The sequence below is a fragment of the Capra hircus genome, chromosome 9 (genome assembly GCF_001704415.2).
Source record: "Capra hircus breed San Clemente chromosome 9, ASM170441v1, whole genome shotgun sequence".
In the NCBI taxonomy this organism is placed as follows: domain Eukaryota; kingdom Metazoa; phylum Chordata; class Mammalia; order Artiodactyla; family Bovidae; genus Capra; species Capra hircus.
In genome coordinates, this window is record NC_030816.1 from 30,696,981 (window position 1) to 30,718,281 (window position 21,301).

At 42.1% G+C, this 21,301-nt stretch overlaps 1 protein-coding gene across 3 annotated transcripts in view; it reads right to left on the reverse strand.

Annotated features, from left to right (window-relative positions):
- The window catches only part of AIM1 (absent in melanoma 1), a 227,428-nt gene that overhangs the window by 35,802 nt on the left and 170,325 nt on the right, over nt 1-21,301 (reverse strand). For all 3 annotated transcript variants that reach the window (XM_018053108.1, XM_018053109.1, XM_018053110.1), the window contains 6 exons: nt 16,095-17,686; nt 9,162-11,460; nt 6,382-6,429; nt 6,176-6,294; nt 3,902-4,070; nt 1,239-1,378 (listed from right to left, as the gene is read on the reverse strand). In XM_018053108.1, the coding sequence (XP_017908597.1) occupies nt 1,239-1,378; nt 3,902-4,070; nt 6,176-6,294; nt 6,382-6,429; nt 9,162-11,460; nt 16,095-17,686 (4,367 nt within the window). The remainder of the gene's footprint in view (nt 1-1,238; nt 1,379-3,901; nt 4,071-6,175; nt 6,295-6,381; nt 6,430-9,161; nt 11,461-16,094; nt 17,687-21,301) is intronic.

Here is a 21,301-nt window from a genome sequence, read left to right on the forward strand (position 1 = left end):
TGCCTATGTAACTGCAAATCTTTGCTTCTACTCTTAGCTCTTTACAGTTTACTTTTTCACAGAAGCTAGAGTGATCCTCCTAAAACACAAGTTAGATTAAAGTCCTCCAATGATTTCTTATGTTCCTTGGAGTCACCTAAAATCCCTCTGGAGTCCTACAAGGTCTGACATGATATGAGCCCTCTCCACCACCAATCCTCCCGGCTCACTCTATTGCAGCCAGACCTCCCCTCAATTGCTGAAACATCCCCTGGAGGGCTTTGCAAACACTGTGCTTCCAGCCTAGGGCACTTCTCTACCCTGCCTCCCTGGGATGTCCCACAGCTGACTCCCTCACGTCCTCAGATCTGTTTAAAAGTCACCAGGGACTTTCCTGACTACTCTCTAAAGCAGCACTTTCACGATCCCTCTCCATAATTTATGTTTCTTGTAGTATTTACCTTTGGATTCATTACATATGTATTATCTTACTCATATTCCATTAATATAAACTCTTGAGCAGTCTCTGAATATATGAATACTTATAAATTATGTATATATAACTGCTGAATATACTATAAACTTATTAGAAAACATACACAAAGACAACATCTGAACAGGAGACTTTAAATAAAATACACAGAAGCTTTAGTGCTTCTTCCTGCATTTCGGTGCATGCCTGCCACATGCCCTGGGCTGTGCACTCCACTGCAGAGGCCACCAGCTTCAGTTCCGCAGCCTGCACGTTCTAGCCTAATTTCTTCCCTAGCTGAAATATTCCCGCTTCCTTCAAAACACTCTTGCAGTTTCCTGTAATTTTTGAAATCAGCATCCTAGGGGCTTTGGAAAGCATTGTGTGAAACTGTTAAAGGAAGTAGTATGTGTGTTGGCCTCCATCCCACATGAAATATCAGGGGCACACACGCTTTGAATCACCTCCTCTGAATTACCATGAAGGTATAATCTGCACTCAGCTCTGAATGAATCAGGTTCCTTTGCGATAAGGAAATCTCCACATTAAAAATGCAGTTTTCTCCCTGCACTTCCTCCAAGAAATCATTATCATTTACAAGAAAGCTGAGTTATAGTAACATAGTAACCAAAAAAATCAGATTTTTATGTGCCTTATAAAAAATAATACAAGCTTTTAGTCAATAATTACTTAACAGGATAACAAATTAGAGATAGATTATCTGAAGTCATCTTTTCACACTCAAAAAAGAGCTTCATTAAAACTGTATTGCAAATAAAATACTCACGTGCCCCAATGTACTTTAATGGAACAAGTCTTCTGCATTATGCCAAACCCCTGCATTTCTTCGGTATCATCAAAGTAGGAATTTAGAAGCCCTAACCCTTCTGGTTCCGTAAATAAGTCAATCTGACTAACTCTGTAATCCTAAAAAAGAAAAAAAGTTACATGAATACAGTAAATATCTATAATAGTAATGCCATGTATTAAATTCTACATTAAGCTCATTATTCCTTTTTTTGCTTTCCTGATGGCTCCCACGGTAAAGCGTCTGCCCGCAATGCAGGAGACCCAGGTTCGATTCCTGGGTCAGGAAAGTCCCCTGGAGAAGGAAATGGCAATCCACTCCAGCACTCTTGCCTGGAGAATTCCATGGACGGAGGAGCCTGATAGGCTACAGTCCATGGGGTCGCAAAGAGTCGGACACAACTGAGCAACTTCACTTCACTTCATTCCTTTTTTTTAATAATTAAAATAAGCTTTAAATACACACATACATTGCACAGATCATCTGCCACTTTATCCCTTTCCTGTTCTCACTCGTGACCTAATATGTGATCTTTTGGGGCATACACATTGCATTAGTCCTGTATCTCAACATTACATTCGAGCAAAGACCACCAGAAATGCATCTCAAGGGTTTTGGAACATTATTTCCCTTGTCTTCACTGAAAAACCTGCCTGGCTTTCCTTGGCAACCTGAGGTTTAGTTCCTTGCTCTCCTGTGACCATCCATATCCAGGGACACTAGTCTATAGAGTGGCTGCTTCCTCAACTGTTGTTTTGTGCCCACGGGCCCCTGCAGTAACACTCCTTAACTATGATGTGGGTTTGGTCTAAGTCATAAAGGCAAAGGTGCACGTTTATGGTGATTTACAAATCTCTGCACTTTGGTCACTGTTCCATGCCCTGCATGTCCATGAGACACACTACAAAAGGCCTCTCCTGGCTGAGTGCCTGGGCCCCGATCGAATATTTATTGAACCTCTTCTATGCTGCAGAGCAAGGTGAACTGAGGTACAGAGAAAATGGTAACACTTGGGTCAGTTCAGGGGCAACTCTTTCAAATATTAACAAAAGGAACAAAGTTAATGAGCTGAAAAGGTGACTTCCTTGAAAATATGTTGTGACTTTTATGTGTCAAGGAACCATAAACAATCTGTTAAAAAAAAATTCATCATGTATTAGGAACCATAAAAATGTTCCTTCTCTTTAACATGACACCATTCTGAAAAACATCGCAAGGAAACGAATCATAAAATGTATACATTGCTAAATGCACAAAAACATTCATGAAGCATTATTTAAGACAGGGAAAAAGCTTAAATCCCATAGTAAGAGGAAAGGTAAAATAATTGAAAGCACATCATATCAGTGGGATATGATGCTCAGTAAAACCCCAAACCATGTAATACCATGAAAAGCACTAATTGCACGAGGCCTGCTATCATCAGCCAAAACAGGAGGTCTCTGTTCCAGCGTGCTTCATTTCCCCCAGCCCACCTTCTTGGACCCTAAATCCCCACCCCACCAGATTCTCATATCTCTCGCAGCTGCAAATCACTGGGAGATGTTACAAGTGGGGGTTTAACCATAAGCAAGCGATACAAAGAGAGTAAAAAAGAGATTGAGAGTCAGTGTTAAAGGAAAACAACATGTACTTGTATAATGATCACAATTACAGAAAAAGCAGATTATAATATGGCCAAGAAAGAGTAGAGAATTCAGAAAAATGAAGGAGAGACGCTACATGAGAGATAGGATTTGAATGACATTTTAAAACATTGCTGTATAATGAGTAATAAATAAAAACTGCAGATAAATTATTCCACTATGACATTTCAAAATGGTGTCTGTTACATCTTGCATAAAGTCTATCACATTATGTACTTAAAATTATTAAGAGCTAAATCATTTAGAATACCAATCACTCAGAAATGTTGACCCAGGAAATAACATTTTCTTCTGCCAAAAACTGTTAGTCATTCTTACTCATTCTCATTTTGGAACATGTCTTTTTCCCCTGTTGCACTCTGATACCCAAGTCTAATACACAAATGGAGCTTTTTCACTTGGAAGATACCTTTTACATTTTTAAAAGGTAAAGAATCATCAAATTCCAAGCGCCACAAAGAACTGATTCAAGTTCCTCATTAATGAATAAATAACCAAGAAATGTTTACCCAATCCATAAAGTGGCCTTAAATACTCATTTTCTTAAAACCCACATGAAATCCCAGAGTTAATAACTGAATTATCTTTGGATTATTTAGCTTTCAAAATAGTCCTGTAAGCCACTCAAGGTAATAAGAACTCACAGAGCAACCAAAAAAATAAGTAAAAAGAAAATCTGTTCTTACAGAGTTCATCAAAACTAGGTTATTAAATAAAATACATTTGCATATGGAAATGGGGGCCAGGAAAGAGAAATTCATATTTCAGGATTTATTCTGAAAAAAAAGACTAATTAGAATGTTTCTTTTCTAATTAACATGCACAAGTATTTACAATATAGAAAACCTATCCATAAAACACAAAATATTTTTCCCAATCACTTTTATCACAAAATGAAACTCTCAAAAGAATCACATCCAGCATTCAATAAGTACTTGCTGAATGAATAGATGAAATCCAGTTTGCCTTTATTAAAAGCTTACTAATTTTACCCACCTGGACCACAAGTCTGATTGAACCAATCACCATGGGCTTAGGCGACACTGCCTCATCCTCATTTCTTTCCAAAATATCTTCTATACCCCAGAGACCAGAGAGTTCCAATTCTCCTTCTTCTAAGGGGATGGAGTGCCCTTCAAAATTTGGTTTCTCATACAAAATCCAACTAAGAATAAAATACAGCAAAACTATTAGCCAGTCTTGGTGAAAGAGATTTTGATTAGTCAAATATTCTGGCCAATAGAGTGTGTGAGTGTGACTGTGAACGTGTGTGTGTGTGTGTGTGTGTGACTGTGAACGTGTGTGTGTGTGACTGTGAACGTGTGTGTGTGTGTTAGTTGCTCAGTCATGTCCAACTCTGCAACCCCATCAACTATAGCCCACCTGGCTCCTCTGTCCATGGAATTCTCCAGGCAAGAATACTGGAGTGGGTAGCCATTCCCTTATCCAGGGGATCATCCTGACCCAGGGATCAAACCTGGGTGTCCTATATTGCAGGTGGATTCTTTATCATCTGAGTCACCAGGGAACCCCTTATAAATAATATATTAGTGGCCAATTCTCTCCCCAGTAACTCAGTGGTAACAAATCTCCCTGCCAGTGCAGGAGATACAACAGGAGACGCAAGTTTGATCCCTGGGTCAAAAAGATCCCCTGGAGAAGGCAATGGCAACCCACTCCATATTTTTGCCTGGAGAATCCCAGTGGACAGAGGAGCCTGGTAGGCTATAGTTCATGGAGTTGCAAAAGAGTAAGACATGACTTAGCAACTAAAACAAAACAACAATCAGGATTTTACAGAACTTTTGACTATCTGTATGAACATTATAGAGCTACTAATTTTTATAGTAGCTCTATAGTATAGTAAGTTTGCCAGTTGGTGGAAACAGTAATGTCAGATGAATGGGCTTTTATTGTAATGCTTTTTCTTCTTATATATGTAAAAAACACTTTTGAGGGTTGTAAATTATATATTAGAGCCATATCAATGGATATACTGATACAAAGGACTACTACATGCATGCTAATGGAAAGCATTTTTCCAGTTTTATTGAGATCTAATTGACACATAACACTGTATTAGTTTTGGCTGTACAACATGGCCATTAGATGTGTGTGTATATTACAAAATGATCACCATAGTAACTTTATTCAATAAACCCATCACCTCACAGTTAAACAATCTTTTTTCCTGTGATGAGAATTTTTATGATCTATTCTGTAAGCAACTTTCAAATATACTATGTAATACTTATTTAATGACCCAGAAAACACATTTAAAGTATTCTTCTCAGCAACATACAAACACTAAATAAAAACCTCGTGACAATATATGACAGTGGTAGTCTTAAGCGCTCATACTCCTAAGAAAAGAGAGATGCTAAGAAAATTTGAAGAATCAGTATTTCATTAAAAACAAAATTATAATTTTCAGTTTTCAAATTTAAGAACAAAAGCTAATTGTATTTTCCCAATGAATATGTTAAATGTACAGAAAAATATATTAAAATATCTAAAGCCTAAAAGGAAAATGCTGCATATTTAATCAAATGGAGAGATCTAAAGAAAAGCTTACTAATTTTTTAAACCATAAATGCCTACAGCCCTACATCTTCTTTTTAAACAAGTTTATAAATAGGTACAAAGATTCATATTTATGCCAAGTAAGTGATTTCTTTTTTTTAAACCGCTTTTCTTTATTCAATTTCCTGTGTATTTCCTTGAAGCAGTTAAGCTGGTAAAACAATTTTTTTTCACCAGTTTCTTTACTTAACAAAAACTATCTGCTGTCAAAAAGTTAGGAAATAAATTTTAGGTTAGTCCTTCACTGAACTGTCACTTAAAAAGTTATCCAGGATGTTTTCCCTTATAGAATTTTTAAAATTCTTATCAGCATGCTTAGTGCATGGCCTATCAACATGAGTAGTACAATTCTTAGCAACCTCATGGAAAATTAAAAAACCAAAAGTATATTACGGACTCTGGTGATCATTAGTCCAAACCAACATTATGTGGGAAAAACGAGAAAAAGAAATTTATACTGGTGCATTTTTCTGATTCCTTTAGCATCAACATGCATCATTCCTAGAATCAGAAATGTTAAAAAATGTTTTTCTTAGATACACTTTTAGTATTCACTAAGACTAGTATTGTCTGCCCTTTACATTGTTAAGGGCATAATTTAAAATAAGTACTGAGGACCGAACAGTTAAAAATTAAAAACGTGAAACACACACGCTCCGAGTCAGGAACACAAAGTGCCACTCTTACCATCCTCTAACGACTTTTACTAGTATCACAGGAGAGAGGCTCCAGGCGCTACAATCCTCCACGTCACTGAACACTTCAATACATGCCTCTGAGACGTCGGGCTCGCTGTATATCACCACCTAAGAAAGCGAGAGTGGTATCAAGTGCTGTTGTTGCACTTTGTCAGGTCAAAATGATTCTAGACAAGGAACAGAAAGTAATCTTACTTTTCCAGGTCGGGGATTGATTTTATTCTGGACGCTTCCTCTAAGTGTCTGTAATCAGATGAACAAAAACACAACAAACAATTAAACTTCATGGAAAGTCCTCTTTTCCCCTCACATAATCCTTTAAGTAAGATCATATTTGCCTCACACTTGTCAATTTGGAAACATATCTACTTTGATCTATACCAAAGTCATATTAAAACCTGAATCTATTAAAGGTAAGGGCTTTTTTCCCCCCTCTAACTGATTTTGCCATTTCAGTTTCTCCTCATTTATATGCTTAGGAGATTTTCACCAACCTGGGAACTTCAGAGCCCAAGAGTCAGACCTATGTTTTACACTAGTTCACAGAACCAGAATTCAGCTAAGAGATCATAATTCAAACCATCCCAGTATAATTTCAAATAGAGAGAGAAATTATAATGGATCAATCACTTATCCAGAATGAGCTGAATCAGTTCTGTGTGTTCCTATACATATCTTATCTGAATCTATAAATAGTGTTTTCTCATCACATAACAACTAGTCTAAATAAAATGTTTATGGTATATCTCACAATGCTCACTGCACACGGTTATTTAATCCCTTTTAGAGGAACAAAATATATTTTTATAAACTACAAAACTAATCATTTTCAAGCCCAGCTGGCAAGACCAGTAAAACTAGAAATGTTTAAGATAATAAAAATGTAATTACACTTGTAAAAATATGATAGAACATGGACTACTTTCATTGCTGACCAAGAGGCCCATTCTAAGGACTGCCTGGGATCTGATGGTTCTTGCGTGACACCAGGGTGGGCTATGACTGAAAGGCCACAGGAAGGGCCTCAGTAGAGCATTATTACAGATTAAAACGGCATGTGCTTATTTATATGTGCACATTCCAAGAAAATAAGCTAAAGAGAAAGCCTGATATTAAAATAAAATTTCAGACATTAAAAAGAGAATACTTATACAGTCAACAAAGCCCAAGACCTAAAGAAAAACAGACAAAAAAATTTTTTTAATCACAAAAAGGCCTAGAGAAAGTATAAAGTACTCTGTTTCTCTTTTTTCACTCCACTTGACTGGATTTTTCAAGAGATTCCATAGTGAAACTGTGTACTCCGTTGTCAGACTCACCAGACTGTTGTTAAATAAGAGAAGTGATCTAAGAATGATTAAGGAGAGAGAATAAGGCTGTCATGAATGAGAAGTGGACCAGTGGCAATTTTGTGCTTGAGACAAACACTTTAAAATTGCATGATTTCTAAGTGCTATAGGCTGATTCAGTTTTATTTGTTTATAGCAGTGGTTCTCAAAGTGCAATCCAGAAGTCCCTGGAGGGTCCCCAGTGCCCTTGCAGAGTCCATGAGGTCAAAACGATTTTCATAATTAGAAGAGGGTTCTTTGTTTTGCATAGAATGGTGGGGAGGACCTGGAGGGGACTTTTAAGTCCAGGCAATTTTGAGGCATGTAACTTTCCTTCACGTGGCATATAGGATCTTACTTTCTAACCAAGTATCAAACCCATGCCCCATGCCATAGAAGCATGAAATCTTGACCACTGGACCACCAGGGAAATCCTCAGTATTAATTTGTAATATAATAGATTTTCCAATAGGCATAACCCATGTGAACAAAAGCTCTTTGGGATCCTCAATAAGTTTCATTGTATATCTACATCTAGATATGTGTGTGTGGTTGGGTGGGTGTGTGTGTGTGGCATCCTAGGAGTAAAAAATTTGAAATCTTATGAAAAAAGAGATCTGATTTATTGCTGAAAGTTCAACTACCCTTTTGAAAGAGGTTCCAGAATTATATTCCATGATAGGCTTGTAGCAAAAAACAATACAACAAATTTAAGTGGGGCAGTGCCCTGTAGAAATGAGGAAGGCGGCAGGATCTTTTCTGCCTGGTTCTCATCTTCACTTGCCAGGTAGCCTGGTTCACAGGGTGGGCAACAGGAATACAGTTGCCACTTCTGTTTCTGGGCTTAGCAGAGCTGAGTTCTAAACTTTATCATCTTCTTCCCTCTTTCAACTTGAGTATCAAGCATCGTAAATGAAAACCACAAATTTATGTCAAAAATTGAGTAAAGAAAACAGCTTATAGCAGTCAGAAAAAAGATGGAGAAATCAAAATCATATTTTGCCATCCTCTCTAATGTATTACAGGAAAGCACCAATGTAAACCGAACTCTACTCCCCAACAGCTTTGCAAGAAAAAATATTTCCCTAATGAAAACTAATTCCAAATAAAGAGAAAACATTTTCTCAGCCAGGTGGGATAAACATGGACTCCTATGTAGGGGAAGAAAGAGCAAATTTCAAAGTGCAAAACAAAGGATTAGGAATAAGATTCTTTGGTGGGGGCAGAGAGGTGGGGGTTCAAGATAAACAAAGCCTTCACAAATCTTCACTAAATTCCAAGTATAGTGTTGAGCATCTGTATAAAACAGAACTAGGGAAGAAAAAACACCCTGTCTCTGAATTCTCAAGGTACCTTCTCTATACCTTTCACAATACAACATATAAATTCACAAGTGCCTTAAGATATTTGTAGCATATTTTTCCCTGCTAGAGTATGAATGCCTTGAGAACAGTATCCAAGTACCTTTTCTCTTGAACTTTAACCTCCATTGTACATAGTAGGTTTTCAAATGTTATGAATGAGTTAAGAAATTATTGTATAGGAGCATAACCATTTTTAAACAAATAACATGAACTGCTCATCACCCTCCTTTTCCTCTGATTTTTTTTAACTACCTCAAATAAATGATACTATGTTGCTACTTACTGTTGTATCTGATAATGCCATTCCAGAAAAAGAAATGCTTGGGTCAAACCGGCTGGCTTTGAAGAGACCAGTGAAGTCTGTGTCACTGCTTCCATAGCTTGGCAAGTTTGATTTAAGAACACTTTCAGTATGATTAGACGTATCACCGTTGGTCTTTAGTTTTGAGAATTCAGAAAATTTAGTTTCTGGCATGGGAAGGTTGCTTTGCAGATCCAGATCCTTTTTGGTTTCCTCTTTTTGCAGGCACTTTTCCATGGGGCTCAGACTTTTCAACCCCGAATGAGACGTATCTGACGAGTTGAAATTGAAGACCTTTAAGTTACTGGCTGGCAGACTTGGTTGTTCTTTCTCTGAACTACAGGGTGGGGCACTCTCAGCCACGGGCTGCAACACGGAAGGTCGAGAAAGAGAACTATGAGCAGTACCGAAAGATGTGGTCATGGTATTGACTGACGTTACAGAGGGAGAAAAGATTTTGTCTTGTGGTAGAGAAGACAGCAAGCTTGAGAAAAGTGCACTTTTTTCTAGCCTCGATCTCTTGACTCCACCGTTTTGGACATCCTTGTTCTCTTTGTCATTGACTTCTGGAGCTGCCAGGGGCTCGTCTTTCCCATTAGTATGAGTCTGCAAGGACTTGAAGAGGACACTCTGTTCAGTGGATGAACGTTTGGGCCTCAATTTGGATTTGGTGTCAAGATTCTGCATCAAATGTAAAGCTGGTGACATTTCCAACTGGCCTTCCTTTTTCTTCCCCAAACCAAAGGTAAACACGTTGGGATCAAACACCTTTTCTAAATTGTCCTCGTGAATAGGCGGCATGGCAAAGTGAGGGGCGGGGGAGTTTGGCAGCCTGGCCTTCTTTTTCTTCTGGGGCATACACACAGTGCTGTCCATCTTTTTTATAATCTCAGTGAATTTCTCCATGTCAGAAGAAGAATCGAATACACTATCATCACTACCAGCAGAGATGTTCAAAAGACTGGCAGGACTGCCCTGGCCATTCACAACACTCTGACTGGGTCTTTGAGGGGTTTCTAAATGACTTCTGTTGTCAGGGAAGCTGGTGGCGGTGGATTCAGCCTTCAGGGCTTTTCCGTTGTCCTCACTTTGAGCCTGGACAGGCAGAGTTGCTTCTGATTCGGGCGGCATGACTTGTGCGCCAGATTTTACTACATGTTCCTCTTTGCAGTGAATGTGTTTGGGTGATGTGCCCTTATTGCCCTGTACTTCCTCTTTCTGGGGAGCACCACTTGCAACGGAAACCACTTGAAGTTCATTATTGTGACAGCTTGGCAACTGTGCTTCTCTAACTTCAGAGCTATCTGTGATGATCCGGGAGCAGCCCCCCTCCATGTTCTCCACAGGGAGCACGAAGGACCTGACCTGGACTAGGACCTTGGATGGACACTCATCTCCCACAGCTTGCGGGCTGTGCTGTGGGGACAAAGGAGGGCTTGTCTCCCCTCCTCCTTCTCTTCCTTCTGCAAGTTTGGAGGGAGGCATTGTCTCATTATTCTGATGAGATACAGGGAGAGCACATCCATTATGGCTTTCTGACACTCTGAGATCAGTGCACACAGAACTGCTTACAGGAGCTTGAGCACATGTGTCTTTGGTATCATCTGCAGGGATGGGGGCAGCCAGCGACAGAGAAGGCCCATTAGATGACTCAGCTGGGGGCTGTGAGTCAGGAAATCCAGGCTGCGGCTTTGCTATGGCTGTTGGAGGTGGATCTTTGGTATCAAGAATGGCGGGGGTGTTTTCTGCTGTATTAGTCATCTTTTCAAGTTCGAGTCTTTTGCTGTTAGCAGCCTTAGAGTCACTCTCTCCTAAGAGCTCCTGGTCCTTAAGGGGAGTCAGGGCAGCAACCACTGGTTTGGAAGGGCAGCCAGCATCTGTTTGCACATCTACCTTATCACCGTGGGGAAGCTGAGAAACAGGGGTCTCCTCTTCAGGAAGTGTCCCTTTGGCTTCTGCAGATGATGGCTTCCCCGGCACACTGTTCTGGTGGCTATTTGGCACCACCTTCTTTTCAGGCTGCTCCATTTCCTTGGCTTTTTTGGCTAAATTCAGCTTTGCCCTCTCGACAAATGTTTTATTAGAGGCAGGAGTGTTCTTCAAACCTCGAATGTCAGTGTGTCTCGGGCTGCTGTTTGCCCGCTTGTTTTCAAATAAGGAGATTTTGGTGGCAGTGTTTCCTTTGTGAACCGGCTGGCTAAATGGATTATGCTCATTTCCCAAACTGTCAAGATTCTTAGGATTTTTAAGATTTAGTTCCACATGTTTGGGCCTGGCAGGGCTGCAAGAATAAAACAGTATCAAGATAAGTTTATTAACCTAGGTTTTAAAGCAAACACCGCAATTTACTACAAAACTGAAAAGCCAACATCTGATAGGTAACATTTTTTATGAAATTATTTTTAAACCATCCTAGATATACTGTCAATTATCTTTAATGGCTGTTTCACTTTCTTATGAGGGATGAGAAAATTATACAGCTAAGAGACTCTAGAGGTGACAGGTTAACAAGTTTATCATAAGTGCAGTGCTTGGCACTAGGGTTGACCCAAAGAACATTAGAACAAATTTGAATATTTCATGCACTCCCATACTTTAAATATGTAAATGATTTTCCCCAGAACCAACTGTACTACTTATCATAACTTTTTAATTTACATTATCTCAAAGAGCTGGATTATAAAAAAATATTTATTATTTACCTCTTTGAACAGTTTATTCCCATCATCCTTCCTCCATAAAATTTTTCTGATTACATAAAGTGTGTTCACTATAGACCATTTGCAAAATATAAAGACAAAAAATCATTCATAATCCTAACTACTCAAACAATATCCCTGTCAACATTCTAGTACACTTCCTGTCTTTTTTGTATGCATAGGGAAATATTTTCAACACAATTGAGATTAGTCTGTTCATAGAGCTTGGCACCTCACCTTGAATTTAACATTTTTCAAGTTACTAAAAATTTATTTGAAAAGTCTTTATAACGTCTGCACATAAAAGCCCAGCACACAGATGTACCGTGACTTACTCACCATTACTCAGTTGATGGTTCTGCCACCATTTGTTCTCTCTTTCTCACATTTCTTGGGTATAATTGTGTTCTGCAGTGCTAAGTCGCCTCAGTCATGTCTGACTCTTTGTGACCTCTTGGACCATGGCCCACTAAGCTCCCCCATCCACGGGATTCTCCAGGCAAGAATACTGGAGTGGGTCTTCCCGACCCAGGGATCGACCCATGTCCCTTACATCTCCTGCATTGGCAGGTGGGTTATCACTAGGGCCACCTGGGAAGCCCATGAAATTAAAAGTCTTTGAATGTATACAGTTTTCTTTCTGAGTAAAAAAAAAAAAAAATGTGCTCTGACTCTTATGCTAATTATCTGGGTGAACTTGGTCAAGTTACTTTAGCTCTCTGGACTCTACCTTCTCTATCTATAAAAACAAACAAATGAAAAACTAGATAGTTTAGAACAGAGTTGGTTCACACACACACACATTATGGTTGAAGACATCCTTGTAGTTCTCTTCAAGGGTTGCAGTTGGGGACAGTAGAGACTGGAGGATGGAACTGCTGGCCAGCAACCCTCCTTTCAACTAGAATCACTCTGACTTATCTATCACATATGTCACTTTTACATTAGCTTTCCAAGAAGAACAGACTCCAAAACAAAAATATGTCCAAATCATTGGTCTAGTGGTTTATAAAAAAGGTAAAAGATAACAGCCACAAACATTCACTAATGGCCAAGCACTTTCTATACCTGCCTCATGTGCAATTTTGCACATTCTCTCTTAAGATGTGGAAATTGAGGTCTAGAAAAGGTAAGTAATTTGCCTGAAGTCACACAGCTATTAAGCGACAGAACCCAGGTGTTCTTGTTTCAGATCCCATGTTCCTAACAACTCTTCTATCCTGTTTTCCCAGGAAAACAATAACCTCAGTAACCTCCTCTGATTCTCTCCAGTCTTATGAGCCAAGGAGCCAATAAATTATCATGAGATCTATAAGATAATCATACTTTAGAGGCCATCTTGATAAAGAGAATACAAAGTAGACAAGTATTAAGATCTCACACTGTCTCCTGCATGGACTCACTGGCCTTCAAGAAGGTTGGCCCTGATGAGCCTTTTGAAGGAACAGGCAGGATGACTTTGGATGAAGACACCTTATCCTTCTAGATAAAATGAGAAGACTGAGAAGACTTGAGAGGTCCTTCCTAAACACAACATTTAGAATTAGATTTTATTTTTTAATTTTTAAATTAAATACTAAATTTGCTATAGTCTCATGAATTTCTCCCAGGCATTGCTTTCTCCTGTATCTCGAGATATCTAGGTTCTCCCATGGTGGACCCATATTTGAAACTTAAAAGCAAAATTAACTTATAAGTACTTCCTTAAAGATTAAATTCTAAAACCAGTGAGATGAGTATAAGTAAGAGAACTTACAAATGCTATCAGTTACTAAGGGATGTTCACATATCAGGGAATATACGCTTTAAAAATTCTCACTGATCAGCTCAAGGAACTTAGTCAAACATCAAAGCAGACCTCATGATGTAAAAGGAAAACACTCTAGGTTAGCCAAGAAGCTACATTAGGGACAGGACACACATATGTGCACATTAAAGATTTACACAAAGATCAAAATACCTTTCACAACCGAACTTTCTGTGCTATTAACTTCTGCTACCGAGAGTCACTACAATTAACCTGGTTCAAACTGATTAAAAGGAAGGCTCCTATAATTCATGTTGTAATGCCTTCATTAAGATGTGAGAAGGAAAAATACCCTTAAGTCTAAGAACCTGTGGCTATAATATGAAAAGAAAATTCTCCTTATTCTAAACATACCATTTTAAGAATCTCAACATTCAATACTTGGTAGAGAACTGAAAACATAATTTCTCTAACAGCATCAAGAAACATGCTTCTTCATAGTGATTTTTTTCAGGGAATATGAAATGGTTTTAACTCTAAAATTTCAGATTCAAGTTGTTTTTATAAATAATCTGAGTATCACTTCTACTTGAAATACAGAAAAAACTAAAGGGTCTGAAAAAAAAAATCCATCAGTCAAATGGAAATGGGTCAAAGGACTAGGAAGAATTATTAAGTCTCCATTCCAATAGTTGGCCAGTTCACCAAGTGCAAGGCCATGCACAAAACAGAATTAAACTGAGCCTCTGGGAAAGGAAAATTTTAGGTAGAAAATAATTATTCCTTAGAAAAGGACATTTGGTTTAGTTCTATTACAGGAAACAGCACATGAAGAAGACTTTCATTGTAAGATGCTTTGTTTGTTTACCCTACCCCTTAACAGTGTAACATTTCTGGTTTTTCCACTGGTGTATTCTGATTGGAAGACAAGAAGCATCCTTAATCAGTGCAACAACATGTCTCTAAGGCTCACACTTAGGAGATCTGAACATTCAGTCACATTGGCCTTCTACAAATAATGGGCATCATTCACTCAGGTTATTTCTCCAAGGCTGCTCTTACAGAATAAATTGCTGACTCCATCAAAGTTCTCCAGGTTGGCAGCTGGGTGAGGTAGCTCAGGTTATTCATTAAGCAGGTTTTCCTTGCAAGTGTTTACCAAGCAGACCTCCTACTCTTAAGCTTACTTATCCAAGAATTCAAGCAGAATGAATCTGTTCAGTTTATGAATCATAATGTTGGGAAAGACTCGGCTTTCTTTAAAAAATGTGTGAATATAGGAAAACACCTTGAGCAGTTTAGATACTCATTTTCACATTTGCTGACCGAGAGATAGGGGAGAATTGGTGGGGAAAGGGGGAGAGTCTTGAGTTTTATAGGGTGCCCTCCCTGTCCTATCTGCCTATACAGACTTCACTCACCACCAAGGCACAATCCCACTTCCTCCAAAAAAAAAAAAATCAACAGTGATTTCCTCCTCCTTTCCACACCCCAGTCTTAGGGATGGTAACATTCATATGGCAGTTTAATCAGATTATCACCTCATATAATTATTTGATTTGTCGGCATCTTGGGTGCTGGACTGTGTCATAAACTGTTCAAAGGCAATATATACTGAATCACAGCTGTGGCTTTCCCCCACATAGTTCCCAGCACACTACCATGCACAGAAGGTACTCAATAAATATTTGAAAAATCAATAAACTTAACAGCACAGTGGTCACAGTCAGCTGTTGAACTTGATCCTTCTAATGTGTCCTTTCATTTGTCAAACAGCCTCCCAGTAAAAACACTGATCTTTCTTCATTTCAATAACTGAAAAATACTTTTCGATCTGGGAGCAAAAATATCACCAAACTTCCTAACATCATAAAGGGGAAGAAACAACCAAGATACTTGTATTAGAGATTATTATTTTTTAAGCTTTAGGCCAATAATGCACTAAGTTCCATAAAAGGTTCTGTGCACTCTGGTAAACGCACACAGGTCAAAGCTACTGGGTGTACTGTACACACTAGAGTTTGCTCCCTGTTTTCAAATTCACCACATTTGCGTTTTAAGAATGTTCCACCCAGGAATGCTGGTGTATATTTTGAATAAAGAATAGAATGAGCTCCAGTCAAGCCACGTGGTTGTCTATTAGTTATGTAAATACTGAATCTTTTACATTCATTGAACTTACGAGCCTTATATTAATAGGAATTATTAATAACAACTGACTAGGGTCCTGAACGGGCCATCTTCTTAAACCTTAATTTTATCAATTACTCCTTCACCATCTCAATTTCACCACCCAGGAGAAAATTCAATGCACAGGCAGTTCCTCCACGAATGCAAAGACTCCGAGCCCCTCAAGAGCAGCTGGGCTGGCCCAGCCCAACTCTTAAGCTTACTTATCCAAGAATTCAAATAGAATGAGTCTGTTCAGTTTATGATGATAATGTAGCAAGTAACCCCGCAGTTACTTACAGGGTCACTTTGGTGGTCACCGTCGACCTGCCCACACCGAAGTGGTTCCTAGGCTTCAAGCCCTCGGAGGCGTCAGAACCTCCAGCTGATCTGCCCAAATCTCTGCTTCGACTTCCGTCTCCCCGGCCGTCCAAGAGGTGGGGGAGCGGCCCCCTCTTGTGCTCGGGCTTGATCTCAGGCAGTAGCGAGCTGCTCTTAACCGTGAGCTCCCGGGGGATGACCCGGGCCGCCTCCTCCCCGCTTTCCTTGGCGGCCGGGCTGGGGCCGGGGTCTGGCGCCTTCTTGAGAGGGGAGTCCTTGGCCGGAGTCCGCGGGCCACCGGCGGGCGAGGTGGGCACGGCCTCGGGGACGCGGCTCCGGCCCCTCCTCTTGGTGGGGGACGACGTGGGCGGCGGCTGTTTGCTTCGCTCCGGCTCCCCTCGGAGCTGCCCTTTGGGGCTGGGGCTGGGCTTGGACTCGAGGCCGGCAGCGGAGGCAACGCCCCCATTGGGGGCCGCCTGCGGAGATTTCACTTTCTTTTCTGCACAGCCATTCTCGGCAGCCGCGTCTGGCGCCACCTCGTCCTCGAACACCGTGTCGTCCCGGGGCGCACAGTCGGGCAGCGGTGGGTCAGCGCCGGGGGAGTCGGTGGATCTCTGCGACCGCCTCCGTCTCCCAGACCTGCGGCCGCTCGACCTCTTTTCCATGTCGTCGCAATCGCCGCAATCTCCCGCCCCGGGGCTGATCACGACCGGCTCGCCGACCTGTGCCACCTCGGTCTTACTCAAGTAGATGTCCAGAGTCAGCACTTTTGCTGGGTGGGCGCGCTCTCGGGGCCGGCAGTCTTGCCCCGGGGACTCGGCTTTGCCATTGACTGGTGCTGAGCCCGCCCAGTTCTCCAAACCCTCGGCGGGAGGGTCGCCGGGCGAAGCCGAAGAGTCCTCAGGGGCTTGGCTCAGCACGCCCTGGGGCTCCGGAGAGCCTCCGTGGACACACACGAGGGGGTGCCCTTCGGCGGTATGCTCCCCAGCGGGCGAGCCCGGCACGCCCCTCGATCCCTGGGTGGGCTCCTGCTCGCTGCCAGCGCCGGGCGAAGCGTCCTCCCCTGGACTGCGGATGAGCGCCTCTGCGTTCTCCCGCCTGGAGGAGTTCTCTAATGAGGAACGCAGCTGCTTGGCAGTGGCGGTGGCATCTGGGAAGGTCTCTCGCTCTGCCTCCAGAGGTTCTAATTGGGGTGAATCACTTTCACAGCCCTGCTGCACAGCCGCCGCTGCATGGCTGCCCCGGCCAGGTGATCGCGTGGCGTCCGGGAGGGCTGCCTGCATGCAGCCCTCGGGGTGTTCACCCTCCGGCTCCTGGCACTTCTCCTGTGGGGAGCCCTCCTCGCACACGTCTGTCGGCCTTGGTTGGCCGCCCAGAGGTTGACTCTTCTCAGTCTCCCTTTCTGGGAGTTTGGAAGAGGTTACTTCTTTGGGAGAGCCTGGTTTGGTATTTGAGCTGGTGGGACTCTCTAACCCATTTCTGCTGTTCCTTCTCCTTCCGGCCGTGAACAGAGTGCCAAGTTTCCCCAAAACTGGCTTCCTTTTGTTCTCTTCTGGTGGTTGTGCTCTGGACTGAAAAATAAAAGGGGATGGGAGACACAGATGTGAGAATCCTGCTTTTCCTATTAGTATTAATAGTAAGTACATTATGGAACTACAAGCCAAAATAGGCTTGAGTTTCTAATTGAAAGTGAGAGTTACATTTTCGCATTCATTCCAACAAAATAATTTTTTTTCACTTTTTGAATTTTTCTCAAACACTATTTATGCTCTGTGCTACCGAAGAGTAACATTTCCTTTATCTGTAGAAGGAAAATCATGAGAGAAAATTCGGAACGTCCTAATAATCACACATGCAAAATAAATAACTCCCAGTTCTGTTTTGCTTTATACCTCAGTTAGTCGCTCAGTAGTGTCCGAGTCTTTGCAATCCCTTGCACTATAGCCCACCAGGCTCCTCTGTCCATGGGATTCTCCAGGCAAGAATACTGGAGTGGGTAGCCATTCCCTTCTCCAGGGGATCTTCCTGACCCAGGGGTTGAACCTGGGTCTCCTGAATTGCAGGCGGATTCTTTACCGTCTGAGCCACCAGGAAATCCCATAAAGATGTAATTCTAAACAGCCATGTCTGCCTACAGGGCAGCAGTAAACATGCTAAAGTATGTTAAAGTGGAATTCCCCGCCCCACCCCCCACCCCAAATACCGCCACTTCTTTCTTTAGGCAGGAAGAAGAACGAGGAAAAACAGTCTTCTCTTCCAGAACAGAAAGAAGCCACTTTGCGTTCAACTGAAAAACCTTAAGAAATCGAGTTCAAGTACGTGGGTGTGCCCCCAGCCAAGTCGGAGGTTCTCAACGGGCCAGGCCGTGCCCGTCCAATGGGAGAAGCAGGTGGACATTCAAACACCTGCTGGTCCCCAGGGAACACAGCTGGCCACTGCCCAGCTCACCCAAGAGGCTGTTTCCCATGGGGTGTTCCTGGGTGTCAATATGGGGGCAGGTGCTGGAGGGAGGGCAAAGGTGCAGGGTGACCACTTTGTAGGTCCCCCGCCATGCGTCACGGAGGACAGAAGAGCGCAGGACTCTCCCACGCTGACCTCGGCCAGGGATCGATTCCTCAGCAACCTAATGGGCTCGGGGGTCCGACCTATCCATGGGAAGGGAACCACCTCCCCCCCCAAACCCCCCCACCACCTGCGAGAGCCGCCCAGTGCCTGTGCCCATAAAGGGGAAAACCCGTTCCTATTCCATAGCCTGGGGCAAAACGGCCGGCACCGGGACTGGCGCGGGAAGCCAGGAGCCGGCTCAGAACAAATCAATAAAAGCAAATCCGCCAATGGGCGCCCGGCGCGCGCAGAGCTGGTAGCCAAGGGGCCGGGCAGGCAGGAAGAAGAGGAGGCCCGCCTGCGGGACGGCGGGAGGGAGCTCAAGCGGGAACCCAGCCTGGCTCCCAGCGGAGGGAAGTCTATTCCTGGTGACAAGCCCATTGAAACCCAACCCCACACACGTCTGGCTACAACAGATTTAATATTAAGATTACCTCTTTCACCTGAAACCCAGGAGCTAGCTTGACCCCCACCTTTCCTGAAAGGTGAACACACAGGGCAGTTTTTACATATTGACTGTTTACAAGAGAGGTTCCTGAATCACTCTTTAAAGCTTGCTCCATTTCATTTGAAGTATATGCAGCCAGTGGACTTTGGAGATGGTGGTAAACAAAAAAGACTAAGATAAATCATGGAATTAACAGGGTCCACAAGCACTTACTGAGACAGACCTGTTACTATATGCTGTGCTGTGCTTAGTCACTCATTCGTGTCTGACTCTTTGTGACCCCATAGACTATAGCCTGCCAGGCTCCTCTAGAATACTGGAGTGGGTTGACATTCCCTTCTCTAGGGGATCTTCCCCACTCAGGGATCAAACCCAGGTCTCCTGCATTGCAGACAGATTTTTTACTGAGACACCAGGGAAGCCCCCTGTTACAGTAACATCATATAATTCTGTAACGGCAATGTGAGGTGCTTGTTACCCTACAGCCGAAAGGAGGAAAGGAAAGATCCAAGCTGAGAGACTTCAGGTATATTATGTGTGGGGGCAATATCAGGATTCGAGCCCAGGTCCTCATCTTCCAACCCCACCTCCCTCAACCCCACCCTACAGGATGGTGCAATGGGCACCCCTGAGTCAGAGTTAGCCCAAGAGAGTAGACTGCAGACCACACTTCCGACAGGAGCTCATGAGGAAGTTTTACTGAATCAGATTTACTGACAAACTCCAGAGGTGATTCTTCAGGCTGGAGAAGCAACTGGTGGGAACTTTGGAATTAAACAGCTACAGTGTGAGGAGATGGACAATGGAATGTTGTGGCCACAGAGAGATTTTGTTACTGAGTTGATATGCTTTTAAAATCTAGCCAAATTGATTAATAATTCAGTTATTCGGTGGTTATATAAACAACATAGGAAGAATTCACAGTGTAATTTAAGGGAAAAAAAGAAAATACTCGTTTCTTAAGGAATATGTTTGGACTCTTTCACTATGTGTCAAAGGTATTACATGATTTTTAAACATAATAAATCCTTATGTGCTAGACTTGCTAAGTGATTTATATAGATTCTTATCAGAGACTGTCCTTAAGATAGGTGGTGTTTTTATGCTCATTTGCCAATCTTTCTTATCCCTGCTTAAGGTCCCACAGTCAGTAGTCTTTTTAACTCTGGAAATGGAGCTCTTTGTCTCTGGTGCCTGGACAGGCCTTTAAACATATCCTATGGACTTCCCTGATAGCTCAGTTGGTAAAGAATCCGCCCACAATGCAAGAGACCCCAGTTCGATTCCTGGGTTGGGACGATCCACTGGAGAAGGGATAGGCTACCCACCCCAGTATTCTGGCCTGGAGAATCCTCATGGGCAGAGGAGCCTGGTGGGCTACAGTCCATGGGGTTGAAAAGAGTTGGACAGGATTGAGCAACTAAGCATAGCACAAAGAAGTAACCAGGAATAGGTCTGAGTCTTATTGGCTTAATTCTAGCCCATGTCCAAAGAAAACTATTGTACAAATTATTCTGTCCTGCCAATGATGTTGCAATCAATCCATTTTTTCCCATACAGCTGAAAGATGTCTGATCAGCAGTCTTCTCTGCTCAGTACATTTTTTTTTTTCATTTTTGACTAATAACTGCTTTTAACAAAATCAATTGTTTTTTGTAACTTGGTCTCATCAACTACTCAATGCCTCCTTCCCCCAGAGGAGCAGCCAGTTTGTCAACTGTCAAGCTGCTCTGTTTATTGAACTTACTTGAATTCCAAACTTTTGACATGGATGTTCACAATAGCTTCATTCATAATAATAAACTGAAAAATAACTTAAATGTCTATCAGCTAGTGAAAGGATAAACTAATTGTGGCACACCTGGACACAGAATGCTACTCAGCAATAAAAGGGATCGAACTTTAAAAACATGTAATGACATGGATGAATCTCATTAGCATTATGCTTACTGGAAGAGGCCAACTGCTGCTGCTAAGTCGCTTCAGTCGTGTCCGACTCTGTGCGACCCCAATGACAGCAGCCCACCAGGCTCCCCCGTCCCTGGGATTCTCCAGGCAAGAACACTGGAGTGGGTTGCCATTTCCTCCTCCAATGCATAAAAGTGAAAAGTGAAAGTGAAGTTACTCAGTTGTG